We start from the raw sequence: 20,724 nt of genomic DNA, 5'->3' as shown, positions 1-20,724 counted from the left end.
CAGCAAACTTGCTAATGGTGCATTCAACTCCTGCATCCAGATTGTTGATAAATATATTGAACAGAACTGGTCCTAGAATTGAGTGTTGAGAAACACCACTGGTGACCAGTTGCCAGCCAGATGTAGCGCCATTCACTACAACCCTTTGAGCTCTGCCCTTCAGCCAAGTTCTTCACCCAGCACGTTGTGAACCTGCTCATTTCTCAGTTCGACATCTTGTCCAGAAAGATGCTGTGAGGGACAGTATCAAAAGCCTTATTAAAATCCAGAAAAACTACATCTACTGCCTTGCCTTTATCCACTAGGCAGGTGACCTTATCATATAAAGATATCAAATTAGTTAGACAGGAGTTGCCCTTTGTGAACCCATGTTGACTGTGCCTGATGATTGCATTATTCTGTAAATGTCTTTCAATAGTACCCAGTATAATCTTCTCCATAATTTTCCCAGGAACTGAAGTTAGACTAATTGGTCTGTAGTTTCCTGGGACTTCCCTTGCACCCTTTTTGTAATTGGAATAACACTGGCTAGCTTCCAGTCAGCAGGGACCTCCCCAGACTCCCAAGACTTTTGGTAGATGATCGAGAGAGGTCCTGCCATAACATCCACTAGCTCCTTCAGTACTCTGCAATGAATCCCATCAGGTTCCATGGACCTGTGAACATTCAGCTGGTCTGGCTGGTCCTCTACAATTTCAGTGTCCACAAATGGAAAGTCACTGTTCACACACTCATGGTCCTCTGTCTGAGGGAAATCCAAGAGTGACAGGACAAAACTCCACCAGGGTAACAAGAAAGGCAGTCTAGATTTTCTTCCTTAACCAACTCACACAGTCAAGAGAAAGCCGAGATTCATCAACAAAAGGTGTTTGAGAAATGGTGATAACCTGTAGCATAAAGAGGGGACAATTCACAGCAACATAGCACAAATCCTGCTAGCTCTCTTGTGCCATAGGATAGGAGGAAAAACAGGATAAAACCCCACAACTGTCTAAGCTACACTTACAACTAAGCTTACTAAGTCTACACTAACAACTTCCATTCTGAGACACCCTGTAAGCAGTCAGACCTTACTGCAGTTCTACAGCAGTAGAATTTGGAAAAGTAGTTTCTACCCAATATGAAGGTTGCTATGAAACCAAGAGATGTTACATCATGGAAATAATGACATCTGTTCCTAAACTGATAAAATTTGGTATGTGTTCAGCTGAATGAATGGGGCTGGGCACTTGCTTGTGTGAAATCTGTAAATACACAAAACAAAGCAACTTGGAATTTAAGCCCTGGCTGATATCTTATATATAGAAGGAAACTGAACTAGAGGTTTACAGGTATCTCACATCCCAATCTTCTATGTAGAATTATTCTAGTGTTTAGAAACCCTACGTCATTTACCTCTTCCCACCCCGCCCCCGATAACTTAATTCCTTAGCTACACTTGAAAGCTGCAAGTTTAGCTAACTGTCCTCTTTACACTGTGCATGCCTGTAGAACACGTAGAATGACTACTTGGGACTTGAATTCAACACTACAGTGATTCAATAGTTACCTATTCTTTCCTCCTCCTTTAAAGAAGAGAAGACAAGACAGTGGATGCACCAGGTCTTGTGATAGTCGTTCAGATGCCCTTTATGAATCCAAAACTTATAGACTTTACAACTAAAAACTTGTAAGCCTCACTGATTGCTCAGTAATAGGCATAGGGGTAAATGAAGACTCTACAGGTACAAAAAAAGAATTTATGCCAGGCTAAAATTCCCTTTATCCCCAACAATAGGCTAGTTTTACTGTAGTCATTTTATGGATTATGACTCTCTTACTCTACTTCCGCTGACCAAAGACAAACATTCTTTCTAACAAACTGAGCAAGCTGGGGGTGGGTGGAAGGTGGGGAGGTGGGACAGGATGACAGACAGAGAAATGGTGACACACAGACAGAGAGGGAGAGACAAGGATGTCTTGGACCTCCTTTTTTGTCCATTATGAAATTCCTTTAGCCTATGTTCATACTATAAAAATCTTGTAAAAGACCTTACTTGTTTCAGGCAACCGAAAAAGGAAGAAAAGCACAGACACAGTGGCTTTGCAACACGCCTTTCAGTCTACAGAAAAGCTTATCATATAGATTTTAAGCAGTAAATCTTTAGATTAAGCTTCAGAAACAGGCTTCACTTATAGCTAGAGAAAACCTTAGATTTTCCTTCAGAAACTCATCTAATTCCTTACCTTGGGGGAGCAATAAATTTCAAGGTTAATTTTTCTTACATTGGTCAATGCAAGATTGATTAATTCAGACTTTTCCTCCTCCCAATTTAACTGAAGCACAGTTGCTAACTAAACAAATAATTCTGGGACTCCTGGAAAATATAATGTAGTCACAAGGATTGCAAAAAGGGATGGAAAGAGGACAGCACTGTTTGTGTCAAAAAAGACAGTGGTAGAGAGCTGTTAACTGGTCCTCAGCCACTAATCTAGACAGAATCTTACAGGGAGAAGTATGTCTAATTATGGTTTTAATCAGAAGCAACTATGCATTTTTTCTTCCATAGGATCCCATTCACATTTGTGTTGATGCACAGTTACTTTTGAAGTAGAGGGTGTTCTGCTGGCAGACAACTTGAATACATCTACAGATATTGGCAGAAAAGTGGTTTTGGAACATCTATCTCACAAAATGCATCATCAACTCTTGTGTCCGTTCCTTAATATGCAGCTTTAATATGCATGAGAAGACTGACATAAATATTCTTTTGTAGTATCTGACCTGCATGAAAATTATAGCTTATCCCAGACTTTTATTAATATGCTAAAAAGTTACCTAACAGGTTAAAATGAAAAACCTTTCCTGACATACACTGATTTAGAAAGCAAAGAGGACGTTAACTTACAAACTCATTTGAAGATCCACAGTGAAATTCACAGAGTTCAATTTAACACCATAAGGGAATCCGCTCCTTAGTTTCCAACACAATCATATTGTGCAGTTCAAGGAAGTCTACTATTTGCATCAAGCTTTTTCAGAGAGCTAAATAAGATGATGTCTCTCTTCTACAAGATACCAAATTTTTATATACAGGGAGAAAAACCTGTCCTGAAATCATCACCAACTACAGTCAAAAAACTCCCAGCATTCTTTGTTATGGAATCGAAAGAGATGGAAAGTCAGCACTGAGTTCTTTGGAATCAGTTGGAGCCTCATTTTTAAAGGAACTGACTTCACTGCATAAACAATACTGTCGACTTGGATCATGTTTGCATGTTTTAGCAGAAGAACACATGAGAGTATGACTGTGGGTATGTCCACAAAAATATGATGTAAACACTTCAGTCCGTATTTACAGATTTCTGTCTTCTGTGGAAAATGTCATTTCTAGAAGTATATTGGAACTACTACGACAGGGTAAAGTTTGTTCTCAGCTAGGATACTGTCTTTCAGGAGTGTTGTTCTGATAGCAAAATCATGGCAGCACCATGAAAACAGACTTACTGTGCTTTCATAAGAGAAAAGCACTGCAGACGTACAAGCTGCACCCTTAGCAGAAAAAAAAAAGAAAAAAACAGACAGACTTCATTTCATGAGGTGTCTTAAGATGTTCGAACGAAAACTTTTGTCAAAGAAACTAAATGTTGTAAAGAATGGCAAAAAGCAGTAAATTAGTTTGGATTCTTTTTCAAAATAATTCTTTAGATTTAGTCTCTGTACTCAATATTATGTGAAACTTGACCAATCCATTCTACTACTGACACAGGCTATGTAGCAGCTATTGTACACATTTTAACGTTATACCTCCAGAGCTCTAGGTCCTGGCACTCCAGGGCAGTTAGGAGAGTGCCTAGAACCAGCCCTCTGGCATTCCATGCTGTTATGTGATCATAAAAAAGTAGTCAGGACTAAAGCACTGTTTGATGAGAAGCTATGTTTTTGGTTAGGAATCCAAAAGCCACATTTTTGTAAATAAACTCTGAAACTAACTTCTTTATATAAATATACCAAAAATTTGCAGAGCTTGGGAAACCTCTCATATCAGATATTTTTCAGTTTGCTTCTGTCTTCACAGTCACTGATAACTATTATTCCCACAGCTAGTTATTTAAAATGGGAGCTATGAATGTAAACACTGTTGTGCTTCCACAGTTTTTAACATAGACATATCATTTATCAGTGAACAGCAGCTCCTTGTTCAGTCACATCATGTCGTACATTATTAAAATTCTCTGAGGACGATGAGGAAACCGGAATGTTGCTGCCCTCAGTTCCTGAAGTGTCTGTACAGCATGATCTCCAGTACACTGTAGAATAATTTAAGCTGGAAGGGATCCATGGAGGTCATCTGGTCCAACACACCACTCATAGCAGGGCCAACTTTGAAGCTGGATCAGTTTGTTTAGGGTCATTTGAGTTCCTAACACGTTCAAGGAATGGAGACCTCACAGTCTCTGTGCAAACTGATCAATCTTATTTAAAAAAAAAAGTCTACTATCTATTCTATTTCCCTTGCTGCAAACTGTAATCTGCAAAAAAAAAATCAGTAATCTCCAAACCAAAATGTATAAATAAGACTAACACATATTACAAATATGGGAAATAAAGATACATTGTCTGTAAATTTACTCAAATAGTCTTTAGAACAAAGTATCTAATCAGTCCAGAAGGACAAGACTACAAATGCCAAAACCCCACTTCTTGATACAATGTTATTCCTATAAACTCTATTCACATTTGTTGTCAGCAGCAGAAAACTTGCCTGCCATGCGGACAGGCTTAATATCCAAATGGTGCAACTCAAATGTAGTATGACTGAAAACAGAGCTCAAGAAGCTCAGTAACTATATGGCAAATATATTTAGCAGACATGATTAGAGTAAAAATTCTAAGACGATATTTCATAAAGGACTCGCTTTAATTTCAACCTGAAGTAAGATTTCTAAAATATACAAAACCCATTGTCTATTGGAACAGTAAATATTGTAATTTGAGGGCAACAGTCTGTTGCTTATGCACATACACTTGGCCAGTCTCTAAACACAAAATTGTGTCTAACACCAACTGTGTAACTGAGCTTGATGTTAAGCAAATGTGTATTTATAATGTAGGCCAAAAGGCTTAAAATCTATTTTACCTTTCAGCAGTCTAAAAGTTAGCCTAGATTTGTTTTCTAAACTCTCTATTGTCAATAGAGATGGGGTAGAATGATCTCGCATATTTAAGGATGAAGTTTCACAAAAGCTTCACGTTTCTCCACTGATTATGTAACTGAGACTACATACCTAATAATTAGACTGCCTACCTTAATCTCATATAGTTTGATTATTTAGATTGCTGCATTTTTAAGGGGGAGAACTAGAGAAAGAAATCAGGGTGAGAAAGTGTATACAACCACCAAATAATTGTAAAGTGATCAGCAGCTTAACCAATTAAATTTTTAAAAATTCTGTAACAAATGCATTACCTTTTGTCTTTTTAAGCAATAGTCATGGCTTCATGAATATGTGAAAACATATACAGTCAGTTCAAGAATTTAACTGATTACCAGGACCAACACATATACAAAAAGCATAATTTAATTATCATCATTTTGCAGTGAGTAAGCATTAACAATGAAATTTTTAACTCTCACAAGTCTTTATGAATATCTAAAAGCCTAATACAAATATCCAAATTATTAATAAAGATTAGCCATTTAAAGTGTTATCAATAAGACTTTCAGTAACTCTGCATTAAATGCTAACAAGCCCTTTCTAGAAGAATATTAATTTACAGTCATTCTTTCTAACAATTCTTTGTACAGTAAAAAAAATTAGATTTGTGTTTTTCTGCTTCCCTTTCCCCCCAGCCACCCGCATAGTTTTGCTCTCAGACTGAGCTACTAACCAATCAAACCTGATGGTAAAAATCCTCTCAACCAAAGGTCCACGATCCTAGTTGTAACATCTTGCTCAAATGCTCTTTGGGAATAAAATCCAGTTTTCGTATAATGTGCAAAGTGCAAGTTTTCTCCAGTGCCATCAGAACTGTGTGTCTGCCAAGAGCTTCACCACAGAATAAAACAGTAACAATTAAGACTTTCTGATTTCCAATAGTTCTGTTAAGGATAAACGTTAAATGAAGTTTCCAGGAATGACAGATCAAGTGGATTACACACTGGTGCTTATTAGGTCAGGTATTTTCTGATTTCATTAGACAAAACCAATGTTTTTACTCAAGTTCTTCGGTTTCCTCTGTAAAAAGGTCAGCCAAGTCTGCCACTGTCAGAACTGAGGCTTCTGACTGTTTCATGGAAGAGCTCGTGTGGCTGTGGGAAGAAATTGCATGCAGACATCAGAGAAAGAATCAACTTAAGTAACAAGCTGCGTGCACTGAGCACAGACCACATGGTTCAGAGTCCAGTAACTATTCAGCTTTGAAGCTGAGCAGGAAAACACACTTTCTATCAGGGAAAATACATACACTGATCAGCTACTTCTCTTGCACATTCTGAGTAGGATACAAGGTCCATATACTGTCCCTAACAGTGGTCAACACCAAACACTGCAGAGGCAGCAGAACATGGGATTATCTGCTTGGCCCTCTTAACATTTAAGGGATTGGCTTCAGCTTCACAGAATCATAGAATCATCTGGTTGGAAGAGACCCTCAAGATCATTGAGTCCAGCCATTCCCCCTGCACTGTCAGGGTCCCTAAACCATGTTCCTCAACATCGAATCCACATGGTTTTTAAACACCTCCAGGGATGGGGACTCCACCACCTCCCTGGGCAGCCTGTTCCTATACTTCACAATCCTCTCTGTAAAGAAATTTTTCCTGATATCTAACCTAAATTTCCCCTGGCGTAACTTGAGACCATTCCCTATCGTCCTGTCATTCATAATGTGGGAGAAGGCACCGACCCCCATCTCCCTACAACTTCCTTTCAGGTAATTGTAGAGAGCGATAAGGTCCCCCCGAGCCTTCTCTTCTGCAGACTAAACAGTCCCAGCTCCCTCAGCCGCTCCTCATAGGACAAGTTCTCTAAACCCTTCACTAGTTTTGTTGCCCTTCTCTGAACTCGCTCCAGCACCTCAATGTCCTTCTTGAAGTGAGGGGCCCAAAACTGGACACAGTACTCCAGGTGCGGCCTCACCAGTGCTGAGTATAGATAGGGGGACAATCACTTCCCTGCTCCTGCTGGCCACACTGTTTCTGATACATGCCAGGATTCCCTTGGCTTTCTTGGCTGCTTGGGCACACTTCCAAGCATAGGGTTTGATATTACTTTCAAAACATCAGCCCTCACTGGATCATTCAATCACTATATATTTATCCGAGGTTTATAAGCAAAAGTAGTGCTACTTTACAGATATGGAAACTGATTAAATCATTGTTTCGAAGCTAAAGCTGAAATCTTTCATAATTACAGCCAAAGATAGCCATGTAAATTTTTAGTCTCATAATTTGTAACAGCCAAAAAAATGGAAAAATAACTAATTTTCTTAAACTAAGGCCTCCTCCTAGATTCATTATGTGTATACAATATAAAGAGGTACACACCTCTTATACCTTCTGCATAAAGAATGTAAGTACCACTTTTGTTCCACTCCCAGTCCATCACTGCTTATAGATTTTGAGAAGATAAACACAGTGAAAACTGCTTTCTGTGTCTGCACACCAGACTGACTTATGAGCTAGATCTGGACAACTCTTGCACTGACTACAAAATCAATCAGTGTGACAGAAATGACAGACTAGGTTTGTTGAATTTAAAAATAATGAAAGAAAGAATTAATGTCCTATATTAGAGTTTATAACATATGCTGTTACTCCAGTGGCAGACTTAGTATTATTCCATTAATTGCAATGCTTTTATACTAATGGAAATAAGTAAACTGAAAAGATAAATCATAACACATAATTTATTAATTAATTGGGCTTTTATGAAATAAAATATGCAAAATGCAACAAAATATTCTCCAGAGAATTAAAATACCTTAAGTTTCAAGTTACTTGAACCAGGTTAAAAGATCAGTTTTTCAAGTCTTAAAACTTTTTTGTCAATCAAAACAATTTGAAGGAGATCAAAAACTTACGTAAGCTATGCATACCTAACTGTAATAAAAGTATAGTTGAGAACCACCCTTTCATTTTTGGTGCAGTAAAGATGTTTTTAAAAAAATTCAACACATACCTTCTATCTACAGTTTTCAGCATAGTCTGCATCCTCTCTTCTATCGTCGCTTTTATCAGGAACCTATGAACAATGGTAGATCTGAACATGTTTAAAAAAAGAAAACAAGACCAGAAGTGAGCAGAAGTTATGCTTTTACTGTCAAAAGTTCATACCATAATTTTGTCTCATACTAAATATTGTAAAAGTGCTGAAAAAATGCCTCTATATTTTAAGCAAGAAATCTTACAAGGTGATTAACAACTTTCATTGACATTGAAGGATGCTTAGTGCCTCCCAGAGCACACAATCCACTTGGCTGGATTGACATAGTAAATGAATGTATTAACTAAAAATGAACTGTATTAACTAAAATCCTAAAGTAGATGCTGGGCAAAGTTCTGCTTTCTATGCCCCTGCTCTAAACAAACAGTTCTCAGGAGCTTAACCTGTTGTTTAAGGAAATTACTCTGGTCCACTGGTTATATACAATGTTTATACTGCATTGCCACAAGTCAGTCCAAGAGACAGAGCTCAGTGTGACGGATAATTAAAGCTCGTTCCCAGAGTTTTCACAATACTGTTCTTGAAGACGGCAAAATACTATTGATTTTTTTTTTAAAAGTCAGTAATTGTAGTCAGTAAACATGAAATTGTAAACACAAAATTGTGAACACTAGTAAAACATAAAAAAGTGTCAATAAACATGAAACAAAATGAGAACTCAATTTACGAAACAAAATTTCAAATAGAAAGCTGTAATAAAAATAAAACATCAGGCACAAGAAAGTGAAATGGAAAAGTCAGCTCCAATGATAAAAATGAAAAATCACTCTAGGCTCCCCAGTATAGACATTTTTCAAGATATGAATCCTTGAAAGTGCAGGGATGGTTTTCAGATCTTAAATTGAAACTTTGGCAGGTAATGTTAACACAATGCAATTCTGGGGGAATACTTTGTGACTCTTAGGCAAAGTCTGCCCAAAAAGAGATATGTAAATAAGAACTCAACTGAACTGGTAATAGTTGCACCAGTGAAATCGAACAGAATATTCCCTTACGCTCACTGAACTTGAACAGAGCCCTTTTTTGAGTAAGCCTTATTCTTAAGTACAGCACACATTCTTGCTGGTTTTATTGCAAGGTTTTTGCCAGACCTTTTGTGCCCACATCACATAAAATTATAATGCAGGCTGTTGCAATCAATCTTTCCCATGCCCTGACAGTTAATTCAAAATCTTTACTAACACACCCAAATATCCACTTCTTCATAAACATTCTTTCACATACATGCTCATTCATGCCCTCTCACTATGCCTCCATTTCCAGAACACAAAACCCACTATTATTCTATAATATTATTATTCCAGAATTGATTCCAGCTATTTTTCTTTTCATGTACAGATTTTTTTCATTAATTTTTAAAGTGACATGAAACTGAAGTAAAACCATATGTATTTCTTCTGTTCAGGACAAACTTTCCAAAACCTTTTTCAAGTGTTCAGTACTACCCATGTGAAATCTACAACATTGAAACAAGAGACACAAATTCATTAACGTCTTCAAAAAGATCTAGACAAGGGTGAGGGCAGAACTGTTATATAAAAACTATTCAGTTCTAAAAAGTGTGTGCTATAAATTTACTTTTTGAACAAAAAAATAACAAACCAAACAACACCTTCCCCCCACCCCCCAACAACAACAATTTACACAGCTCCTAATCTGGAGCTGGGAATCACCAGCTTTCTCAAGGAAAACAGGAAGGGTCGTGCCTGAACTCAGCCACAGATGACATAAATGGCGAGTTATTCAGACCTGCAAAGCTAAGACATTTCTGGACATGCGTACAAGCAGCACTTAAAACGTTAAAAACTAAGACATCAGTGGCACACATAAAATAGGGCAGCAGCCAAACAAAGTTTTCAGGATTTCAGATTCAAGAGCCTACACTCTTCCTAAATGCAATTTGCTTCTGTGTCTTACCCCTGTAGCACAAAATACAAACTGTGTATTTTCAGGAAACTTTTTTTTAATTTTCATCTTTCTGTGCCTCATATGATAATTTTAAAAATAGTATTACTATGAACACTCTCATATCCAAAATGGAGAAGTTCAGTGAACTAGATTTATTCTGATTACAGTGTGCAGTTCTATTCTCCACAATATCCGAACCACTCAACACAATTTTCACTCTTACTTTGTCTGGCCAATACGATGCACTCTGCCAATAGCCTGTAGCTCATGTGCAGGATTCAGAATGGGTTCCACAAGCAGAACGTGAGTTGCTTCGATGATGTTTAGTCCATTGGAACCAGTGTGAAGAGGCAACAGCAAAATATTGATGTTGGGATCGTATTTAAATGCAGAGAGATTTTCCTGAAAGACAAGCATCACAGTAGCGTGACAGAAGTTCCTCAATAGTGAGGGACATCTCTGCATTTTCAAGAAATAGCAGCTACTACAAGCCCTAGAGTGACAGTCTTGCAGCCCGACTGATCCCTGTCATCCCAGAACAGATACTTGACAGATTACAGGAAGGTAAGAACTTTTTATAACAGTGATCAGTGTGTCTCATCCTTAACATCCATGCCAATGCTTCTTTCTCAAAAGCTTTAAAGCCTTCTCCAAAGGTTTTAAATTGTGGCTTTTTGTGATTATGATTTTTAGAACTAATGAGTTAGAGATCAAAGCTGCTGCCAAACACATTTGCTACTCTTTCAGTTTCTCAAATGAAGCAATGAAGTAAAAGGATCAAATTAACTTCTATGAACTGTAATTTTCCCCACTGAAAGTAATTTTAAGAAAAATATCATTTATGTACCTGAAATTTACTAATTCCATTGATCTGAGAAAAAATCATGTTGTTGTCACACAAAGCTTTTGAAATTATGTCCAACACGTCTTGCCACTGGAAAAAAAAAGTAAACACACAACACAATAAAAGTAACTCAACATTTAAAAAAGCAATGACAACAAAAATATACTAATTAACTTCCCTAAGAAGGAGTAGACAAAAAGGCCTTTCAAAATACTAGCATTTGCAATTTAAAAAAAGGGGAAAAAAAAGAAAAAGAAAAATTATTTGTGTGCCAGGAATCGAATCTTTCATAAAACTAAATAAGAAATGTAATTAAAAAGATCGCCTAGAATAAAAGAAATTGGTAGCCATTATAAAACCAGTTTTACAATGTATCAAAAATATCTAGATGTTACATTTAAAAATATCGAGAATTTCTAATGCTCCCATATAAATCTAAGTGTTTGCCCTTTAAAGAAACAAGCTTTTACATCTGTTGACTATGATCATTGTTCATGTCCCAGTTACATGAATTGCTCAACAAATTCTCAAAACAATCAAGTGGCTGTACAGAGTGATTCAACATTTCGGTAGCCAAACTAATTCCAGAAAACAGAATGACCGCTTTAAACTCACACACACACAAAAAGTCAAGACAAAAAATGGTGATTGATACCGTTGAGAAAACTAAGGATTTAGCCCCTGGATCTTTAAATTGAATTCTCTTCAGCGTTCGGACCACAGCTTCCACTTTGGTGGAGTGACTTCCCTTTGAAAAGTCAGAGAACAGCATTAGTCAAGTAGGACATTAAACAACTCCTTCCACACTCACTATTTTATTAAATAATGTTATATTAGGGCTCTCACATCTCACATGGACGTAAACACTAGTAACCTGGAGGAAGGGCAGATTAAGTAGCACTGAACCGCTTTTATACCTCCCTTACAACGCACTGCCACGGGATCAGCGTTGTACTACAGCACGTGCAGCACACGGCAGAAGGAAACGCCACACGGATACACCTGCCTACTTCTGCGTGAGGCAGAACGGACCATCCAAGCAGTGCAGTTGCACCAAACGTGCCAATTAGGCCTCCTGAGGTTTAACTTAGTGGCACAATCTTTAAAGAAACTTCCAAATGCACATTTAAATTTCCCTCCCTTCACACCTCTTGAAAACTGGCAATGAAAAAAACTATGCAAACGCTATTTCTGTTGCTTTTGTTTCTCACTCTAGCTAAACACCAGTCTTATGCTCAGTGCTATGACGCTTGTTAAGTATATTTAAAGTAATAAGAAATTGGTAAATATAATTAAATTAATTCTTAAAGGATTGTACACCGCAATGAAAACACCTTCACATTCTGCATTCAGAAATTTTTCAGTACTTAATGAATCCAATACTACGTTCTACGTGTCCACTGTGATTTCTGTACTCTCCCCTTTCCCCTTAAGTCAGGAAGAGGATTCCAAGAAATAGTTCTTAAGTATCTCCCTCTATTTCCTTCAGTATGTACTTTGTATTACAGCAATTTTACCTAATGTGTTTTTTTCAGAAGCCCTTATTTAATTTCCTTACTAGTTCTTACATGCATAGTAATTTCAAGCTGCGCTAGACTCAGCTGGACAAATATTGTTTTATTTCTGTCTGCACCTGTCCTCTGAACATTGAATTAACTATGTTGGCTTGCTACAATGACAGATCAAATTTACTGAAGTTATGCTGCTTGCAGAATTGGCAGGGAAGGGTGACAGCAGCCTAAGCACAAGTTAGGAACCAATGCTGGGCTGCTTGATCAGTCAGATGTTATGCAGCTAAATGAATGCTCTAGAAATACACGAAAGACTTTCTGCAGCAGACTGTTTTACCAAAGGCTGCAACAAGCAGTACCATTTCCCAGGGTCTTCCACAATGATTCAAACTCTGTGTCACAGACATAGAAGTAAACCAGCTTTTTTCACGGTATCTTTGTTGCACCTGGTAGATGTTAACTTCGCTCCCAGAAGTCAGACAGACAATTAAAAATGCTTATGTCAGTAGGTGTTACGATCTGCAAGGATGAATGACACATTTGCAGCCCTACACAGCTGCTTGCCAGTCATAACCACCTTCAGTTAAGAGATCCAACACTAACTTTTGTTTTTTCCTATATATTCCAGGGTCATTTATGTGCTTTTCTGATACCGCTCATCTGTGATTCCATGATGACTATTCTTGCTAATCTGCTCTGTGTTTTCCTCAGAGACTTCTTTTGGACCTTACCATAGGTCTTACTTTTCCCTGCTATAAGAGATAGTAGCTTTAGCCACTGCTGTTGATTTTTCCACCCTTCAGACTTCCTGTGACTCAGGTGTTACAAATGTGACTTTGCACAAGATCAGTCAGAGGAACTATGGCAAAGAGAACAGCATAATGATCAAAGTGGTTACGGGTTTTTTTCTCTGTTTTTTAAACATGATATCTAAGCGTGCAAAGTTCTCCATCCCTCTGCTTACATTATGTTAGATAAACTACATTAGACTTGTCATTGAACTAACAATTAAGGTTGGGTTCACAGCACACAAAAATTTTCAATTTTATTCTCAGTATTTATGGAGAGATGAAACTGATAGAAGTACCTTGCTATTATGAGTTCTTGGTTTTCAGCCTGTCTTAAAAAATGTTACTCCATTCATTATCCATACACCTTGAGTCTGTCATTTGGTTGAATATCCAGATGAGTGTTTATAAATAGATTCGCCAATTCCAATTAATTATGGAACAGTACACATTAGAATCAAAACTACCCGGTAACAAACAATTTCTGTATCGGATGACAGGCTGGCAATACCCACTGTGATACTGACCAGACACTGGAAGCTTTTATAGAACCAAAACGTGCAGAGATGCCAGTAATCTCTCTCTCAGTATAAAACGCTCCCATTTACAGTAGTCCTTTTCCATCTAAGACATTAACTTAAGGTGGCCAGTGCTGGTACAATAAAGAGCAAGATGTACACAACACAACAGAAGGAAAAAAATAAAAGAGGTACTGAATACTGCAAGAGACCAGAGGGACTGAACAAGTTCAGATGAAATTATAGACGCTGAATAAACAATGCAATCTTCATATATACTGTAAGATATTCATCTTAACCTTAGTATTCTATAGAAAACATTTTAAGTTAGCTATTCTTTGTTAACTGTCCTTAAAGGAGTATGAGGTAGAAATTTTCATTTTTAAAAATGCTGCTTGTTTTGATAGTACTACAGTGAAGCTACAGTATAAATTTTTAATTTTTCATGAAGTAAGAATGGGCCTTGCTCAAGATGACATGTGAATTCACAGAGAATTAACATTTTTGCTTTGGCTTAAGTTTTGGATGCAGAAATACTTCAAGAAAACACTACAACCCTTTACACAGGACAATAGATGACATGTTCTTCCTGTGTTTTATTTATGAAATTTAGTTATTCTGTTCTATTTTTTAATGTAATTTATCAAACATCTGGAATTTTCTTGTTAGAAATGGGGCGATATCTCTAAACTCTGACAAAACAATCTGCTAAAAAACTTCTATGAAGTGAGGTCCTAATAGCTAGTACTTCAAAAATACAGTCTATTTACTCCCCCTGGTGCCACATGCTGTCAACTACTTCAAATCTAATAATTTGAGTTAGGAAGAATCTACTCATAAAACAGAAATCAAACTGTCCAGAGAGGCTGGCATAGCTAGTGTGAACGTGGTAGCACTGACTTCAGTACAGGCCAGCAACGCTAGTATACCCACAAGGTTCAAGGAGACTTGCACAGATACCATGGAAGTCTTTGTCAGTGCATTTCATCATTACTTTTAACTATACCAACCAGATTAAAACTATTATTGGTATGTCCAGCTGTATTATAATCATATTTTAAAGACAGCAGTATCATCTAAATCAAAATATTCCCAATATTAGTCTTTCACCTTTGCATTTTAGTCCAGAATCCTCTATTTTTTCCACAACTGCAATAACTACAGTTTTTTGGTTTAACACTATAACAGTTTTGTGCAAAGCAAAAATGTACCTATGCACTACGTACGTTTCAATATTGCTAAAGACTAATGGAGATACTATCTCTTCCTCCATCCCTGCCTTCAAGTCAATGGAAACCCTCTGTTACCAAGAAAAGTAGATAAAACAGGGCCATCAGGACTGATTTCCTACACATTTGTGTCTAGGGGTTCATTAGCTTTTGTTGTTAGGAAAGCAAAAAGTTTCCCCCACAGACTTGAACTTTAAGATACCTTTTGTAGTAAGGGGAAAGTCAAGCCACTGTAGTTTGATAAGTAAGAGACATACTTTATGTGGATGGCTATTTTAATCAGACTTGCAGAATATAAATTACCTCAGACTTGCTGTTAAGCTGTTTGAAATGATCTAATGGGTTGCTAAATTAAGGGAGAAATCTAAGATAGTACAATGAAAAGACCTTGTCTCCTCAGAAAGTCAGGCTAAAAGGAACGAAAACAGAAAGTCACAGTGGAAAATACAGCTACTAGTCTACACAGTGAAAAGCCTCGAGAAAGAAATTGCGCAGGCAGGGAGCTGTTTTAAGACCAAAAATCACTCTTTATTCAATAATAATCTTTTCAGTACGTATATGCATCCCATCAGCAAGGCTTTAACCAAATACCAACAAGTTTAAAATGCAGATAGGCAAGAAACACTAATAGTTATTCCAAATTTTTCGTTTGGATTTTTCAAACAAAACCAAACAAAAAACCCGAGAAAGAATACTTGCAGAGTATCCAGCTGTATGAGTCAACGCTCATCTAGAATACAGAGAAAAAGCTTACACCACACAACTAGATCAAAAGAACTGGGGATGAGCTTGAAGAAAGTGGCCTCACAACCACGTTATTGACAATACACTTGTAGAGAAAAGAGAACGTCTCCAACATCACACCAGAGAAACTTTTCTCCAGAGAACAAATTCAATTATTGTTGTTCCAATGAAAAGCATTGCTTTTGATAAATAATATTAACATTTTTCTATTTTCTCTGCTGTGATTTGATTTATGACTGAATAAACTTTGGGTCAAGTTACTGAATATACTCATTAGAGCGTGATTATTAGCGAACAAGTTAGGTGGCGGAAGCACAAATATAATCTCCCCTCAGGTTTTTAATGTTCATTCGTCCTTACTAAAAAAGTAGTTGTTTTTTTTCCTCCAAATTACGGTTCATACAGCGGATAACATTATATAGGTGTGCAAAATGCAAAACAACTACTCTACTTGTCAGGTAGCTCAAGAAACATTCCAGATGACTAATCTTAAATTCAGAATCAGGCGGATTCGGTTAGCCAGTTCTCTCTGGCTAACAATGAAGTCTTACCAATTTAAAATATTTACATTTTCCTAACAGCCTTATGGTACAGGCAGCTTTCTCAGACTACTCATTTCAAGCAAACATAGTAAAATTGTGCTTCCAAAAAGCCTTATTTCTGCTCAGCTACAAAAAGCCAAAACCACCAAAACAAAACACCTAACTAATCACCTGCATACGAACAACATTTATTTCTACCTAGTATCAAATGCTTAAAAAAAAATCATAACTAAAGTTCAGCAAAAGCTGTCCTTTCCCCCCTACACTCCAAGACAGCATTACTTGAACAGATGTGTAATTCTGTAATCCATCCACAAGGCCTTTCTGCAGGCACAGTTAAAGAGTAGGTGTTAAGAAGATATCCTCTTTCACACTGTTTCCTTTCATGTTTTGTTTTCAAAACTCTTGAAAAGTTATGAAAACAATAAGTTAAAAAAACCCCACACCCTAAACCAAACAAAAAACCCCCAAAAAACCCTTTTCTTGACAGGAAAACGTGTATCCTTCCTTGGGGAAGGATGCAAAAACATTGATTACACCGTAAGAAAGGTCTATCTACATGGTGTCCCATTCAAAAGAAAAAGAACAATACCTGTTACAAACAAAACAAATTATAAAAGAGAACCTACTTATAAAACTACATGGTAGATTTGTCTATCTAAATGTAGCATGCAATAAAGCACAAAAAATACACACTGCTGAAAGTTTGGGCAAAGCTCATATAAACAATGTACCTTTACAGGAATGTCATCCTCCTGATTTGCAGTTTCTGCAGTGAAGACGTATGATATTTCTTTATGTGATGTTGTTTGCCTGCAAATGGCACATTTAATTGAGCTCCGGCGGGTGCCAACGCTGTACTGTTCTATGATGATAGCTACACATTCATTACAAAAACAGTGTCCACATGTCAGCACTGCCCACTATGCAGGGAATTAAAAAAGCAACACAACATAGTATCAGTTTCGGATCAATGCAAAAGAATAACAGGGTACCAATACATGATAAACTACTTTTTCATAGAAACATTACTTGCTTTTCATGAAACTCATCAAATAAAAATGGAAGAATTTTAGAATGTTTAGCACCACTGCTGCAGAAAAGCCTCGATTTCAGTTTTCCAGCACAGAAAGATTCATGATCCACAGAAGTTCTCTGCATTTATTGTTCATTTTTTCAGTTTTAAACTTGAGGAACGACATTAGTCTTTCATTTCTATGAATGATGATTCTTAATGTGCAAGCAAAGTATTCTAAGTATTTACATAATTTAAAAAAATATATGCAAATTACGTATTTGTAAACCAGGGTTTTTGCACCTAGAAATAGTGTCTTACTCTACTAGTCTGTTCCATGGGCCATTCTAAGAGAGGGAATTGACTAAACGACTGATTATCAAGGGAAAGATCTTTTAGGCTTTGTAAGATTCCTTCAATCATGCAGAAACAGGATGGAAAGCATTTTAAAAGCTCCTTGCAACAGGAGGGCTACTATCATCTAAAGTGTCAGTCTCCTCCGAAGTTGAAGAAAATATTATTTTTCCTTTCAGCGAGCTCCTCCAGCTCAGAGATGAAGCATAATGGCAGTTAACAGGGCAAACAACTGTTCTCTGTAAAAACCTGTATCACCCTTGGAAGAAGAGCAGAGAGGGGATTTTGGAAACATGGCAGGACAGCAGTTCATGCTTACACATGTCTATAAAGATAACAAGCTTAAACACCTTAAAATAGCTACCCTAAAAAAAGAGCCAATTTAGTTTGACTGTACAGAAGTCCTTTCATGTTTTTACTTAATGCATGGTAAGTAAAGTATAAACTATGGCTTTGTACTTTACGATATAGGTAGTTTTGATTAAATCATTTAAATTTCAACTCTGCAGTTCAGCAGGTAAGCAGCAGGGAAAGAAATCCAGACTGCCAGTCCTTATTCTATTGGTTTTTACTACTGTTTAAGCAGTTAATATCCATTTCTCTGAAGTCTAGAAGAAAAAAATACTACCAATAAGAGCAGTTACAGTAAAATACAACAGTGTACTATGGAAGCTTATCTATTTCTTCATTCTATTAGCTTATAAATGGCAAAGAATTTTTTCTGACAAAAGTATGAAAGCAAAACTTCAGTCATAAAACAATCAGCAACGTTTTTGGAAGACTTGTTGCAACACTTAAGCATTGATGTCAACAGCTAAAGGCACTAGAGGTGCTTACATCTGAGCAAGATGCTGTTTCAGGGGAGAAGCTGCTTGGTACATTACAGGAAAGGGTTTATTTCCCCTGTTTCAATACAATTTTATTTTAAAATCAGATGTTGAAAATTTGAGAGAAAACTGACTCACATCTAGGTAGAGACGTTTTAAAAACAAAACCTGCTGACTACATATCTTACCTGTTTTCCCAGTTGACGTGCACAGATAGGACATGGTTCTGGGTTAACTCCCCCAGTAGTTTTATCCTGAGACTTTAAAGTAGAAAAAAAATAAACTGTGTTTCAACAATTAAGAAGTTATTCTATATTTAAAACAAGGTTCTAGAAAAAATGAATCATGAAGTCCTTAAAAAAAAAAAGTGTGAGCAAATTAAAACACATCATTCATGAATAAATAACTATCTTGAGGAGTTAAAAAAATACTAATTTATGGTAAGTAAAAGCAGCACTGTTCATACTGCAGTCCTTTAGACAGCATCTGCATCTCTACCATAGCTTTGAAAAATCCTAGTAAAACACAAGCTACAAACAAGAAACTCCAATTTTCTATTGGCTTCACATTGTTGTAAAAAGACTTAATAAATATACTTAATCACGCTTAACTATGCTTACTTAAGCATAATTGTACTTACTTGAACACTATGATTAAAGTAACTTAACATACATGGGGTTTGTCTGGTTTGGTTTTGGTTTTTTTTTTCACATTTATTTAACCTACAGACCTGCTTCTCTTTCTGTTTAAGAAGGTAAGCTCTTCATAAAATAGTAAGTGTAGGCAGAGAGGTACATAATTTTACAGGCTTCTCCTAATCACGGTCCAGTTATTTGTAACGAAAGTTTTAACCATCTAAAACTAGTTCACAGTTTTATAACTGTGTAATTAAGCAACTAGCCAAAATATATAATGTAATAAATAACTTTATGACTACGCAGTAACACAAAGAACACCACACTGAATTTCAATATGTAATGAATCTTTACAGAAAACACTTTTTTTAAAATGTAAGTTTTAAATAAAAATAATGGTAGGTCTCTTCCACTAGGTAAGTAGAGTTCATCACTTTGGTAAAGACCAAGGAACTGTAAACCTTACTTTCTCCAGATTAGTGAGATACAGAAGTTGTCCTAATTTCTTTTGAAGCTGTGATTTGGCAACTGCTTTGTCATTCAAAAGTTTCACTCGATTTTGCTCTACCTACGGAAAAAGCATTAAGCACATATTAAAAAAAAGAGTTAAGTTTTACAACAAGGTTTAAATACATTTTTTGGCAAAATTCAACTGAATATTTTGCTGGGGATAGACAGAAGAACAGCTCATGCTGTAAGCTTAAGATTCGCTTCTCCCCAAGCAAAATTGACTATCTACTCCTTTCCTGTACCCAGTATGAAACACAGTACTGTGAACAGGCTGAGACCCAGGAGGTATACAAACTTGCTCTTCATTGTTTTATTTGCATTTTTGGTTCTTTCCAGAGACAAACCCAATTTAAAATAACTTAATTTTTTTAAAGTTTCTTCCAAATTTCTTTCAATTTATCATCTATTTTCTTACAGCCAAATAGATCCTAGACTCTCACTGCTTCTTCCAACAACATTGTGTTAAGAAACAATTAATTACTTTATTTATACTTCTTAGAAGCTTTCTCTTTTCATTTAACCTATACAAAGACAGAAATATCAAGCTGACTCCTTCTTACATTAATTACAGTTAGGTGGTGTAGTTACTAATACTGCAGAAGAGGCAACCACTGGAAGGACGAAGACCAAAGTAATGGGTGTTTCTTTTATGGTTGCAAATACAAACACAAATCTTTCCTTAACAAATGTTTAACAAAATCTAAGTGCTCCATTTTAAAAATTGCTTTAATACACAGATGAAATATCTATTTCCCTACAGAAAAAAAAAAAAAAAGAAGCATTTTTATCTAACACTGAATCTCATTGAAAAAAAGCACAAAACGTTTATATTTAAAACATAGTTCTATTGGTGCAAAAAATAAATAAGTTAAAAAGGTAAATCAACCCAGCATTCTCTCTATGTTCATGAACAGAAAGCATTTCAGAGGTGGCTCAGAAATTCCCAGATATTGAAAAAAGATTTGTCTTTCAGGTTTTCACTGCTGTAGGTCCTTGTGGAAAGTAGCAATATGGGTAGGAAATCAGGTCAACTTCATTTTCTACCAGCTTGGAAAACTGGGCAATTGTACAGAAATGCCCCAGAGCCATTC

At 36.5% G+C, this 20,724-nt stretch overlaps 1 protein-coding gene across 1 annotated transcript in view; it reads right to left on the bottom strand.

Moving 5' to 3' along the window:
• Window positions 1-5,511: 5,511 nt before the first annotated feature.
• Window positions 5,512-20,724, bottom strand: part of SHPRH (SNF2 histone linker PHD RING helicase) — a 60,236-nt gene continuing 45,023 nt past the window's right edge. Inside the window, exons 23-30 of the mRNA XM_086631511.1 lie at window positions 19,590-19,691; window positions 18,677-18,748; window positions 17,027-17,215; window positions 11,616-11,708; window positions 10,964-11,050; window positions 10,340-10,518; window positions 8,164-8,244; window positions 5,512-6,293 (exon numbers count right to left, since the gene is read on the bottom strand). Of these exons, the coding sequence (XP_086487637.1) occupies window positions 6,197-6,293; window positions 8,164-8,244; window positions 10,340-10,518; window positions 10,964-11,050; window positions 11,616-11,708; window positions 17,027-17,215; window positions 18,677-18,748; window positions 19,590-19,691 (900 nt within the window). The 3' untranslated portion in view covers window positions 5,512-6,196. The remainder of the gene's footprint in view (window positions 6,294-8,163; window positions 8,245-10,339; window positions 10,519-10,963; window positions 11,051-11,615; window positions 11,709-17,026; window positions 17,216-18,676; window positions 18,749-19,589; window positions 19,692-20,724) is intronic.

This window comes from Tauraco erythrolophus, chromosome 2 (genome assembly GCF_009769465.1).
Source record: "Tauraco erythrolophus isolate bTauEry1 chromosome 2, bTauEry1.pri, whole genome shotgun sequence".
In the NCBI taxonomy this organism is placed as follows: domain Eukaryota; kingdom Metazoa; phylum Chordata; class Aves; order Musophagiformes; family Musophagidae; genus Tauraco; species Tauraco erythrolophus.
Note: the sequence above shows the minus strand (reverse complement) of the source record. Positions and strands in the feature narration are given on the sequence as shown.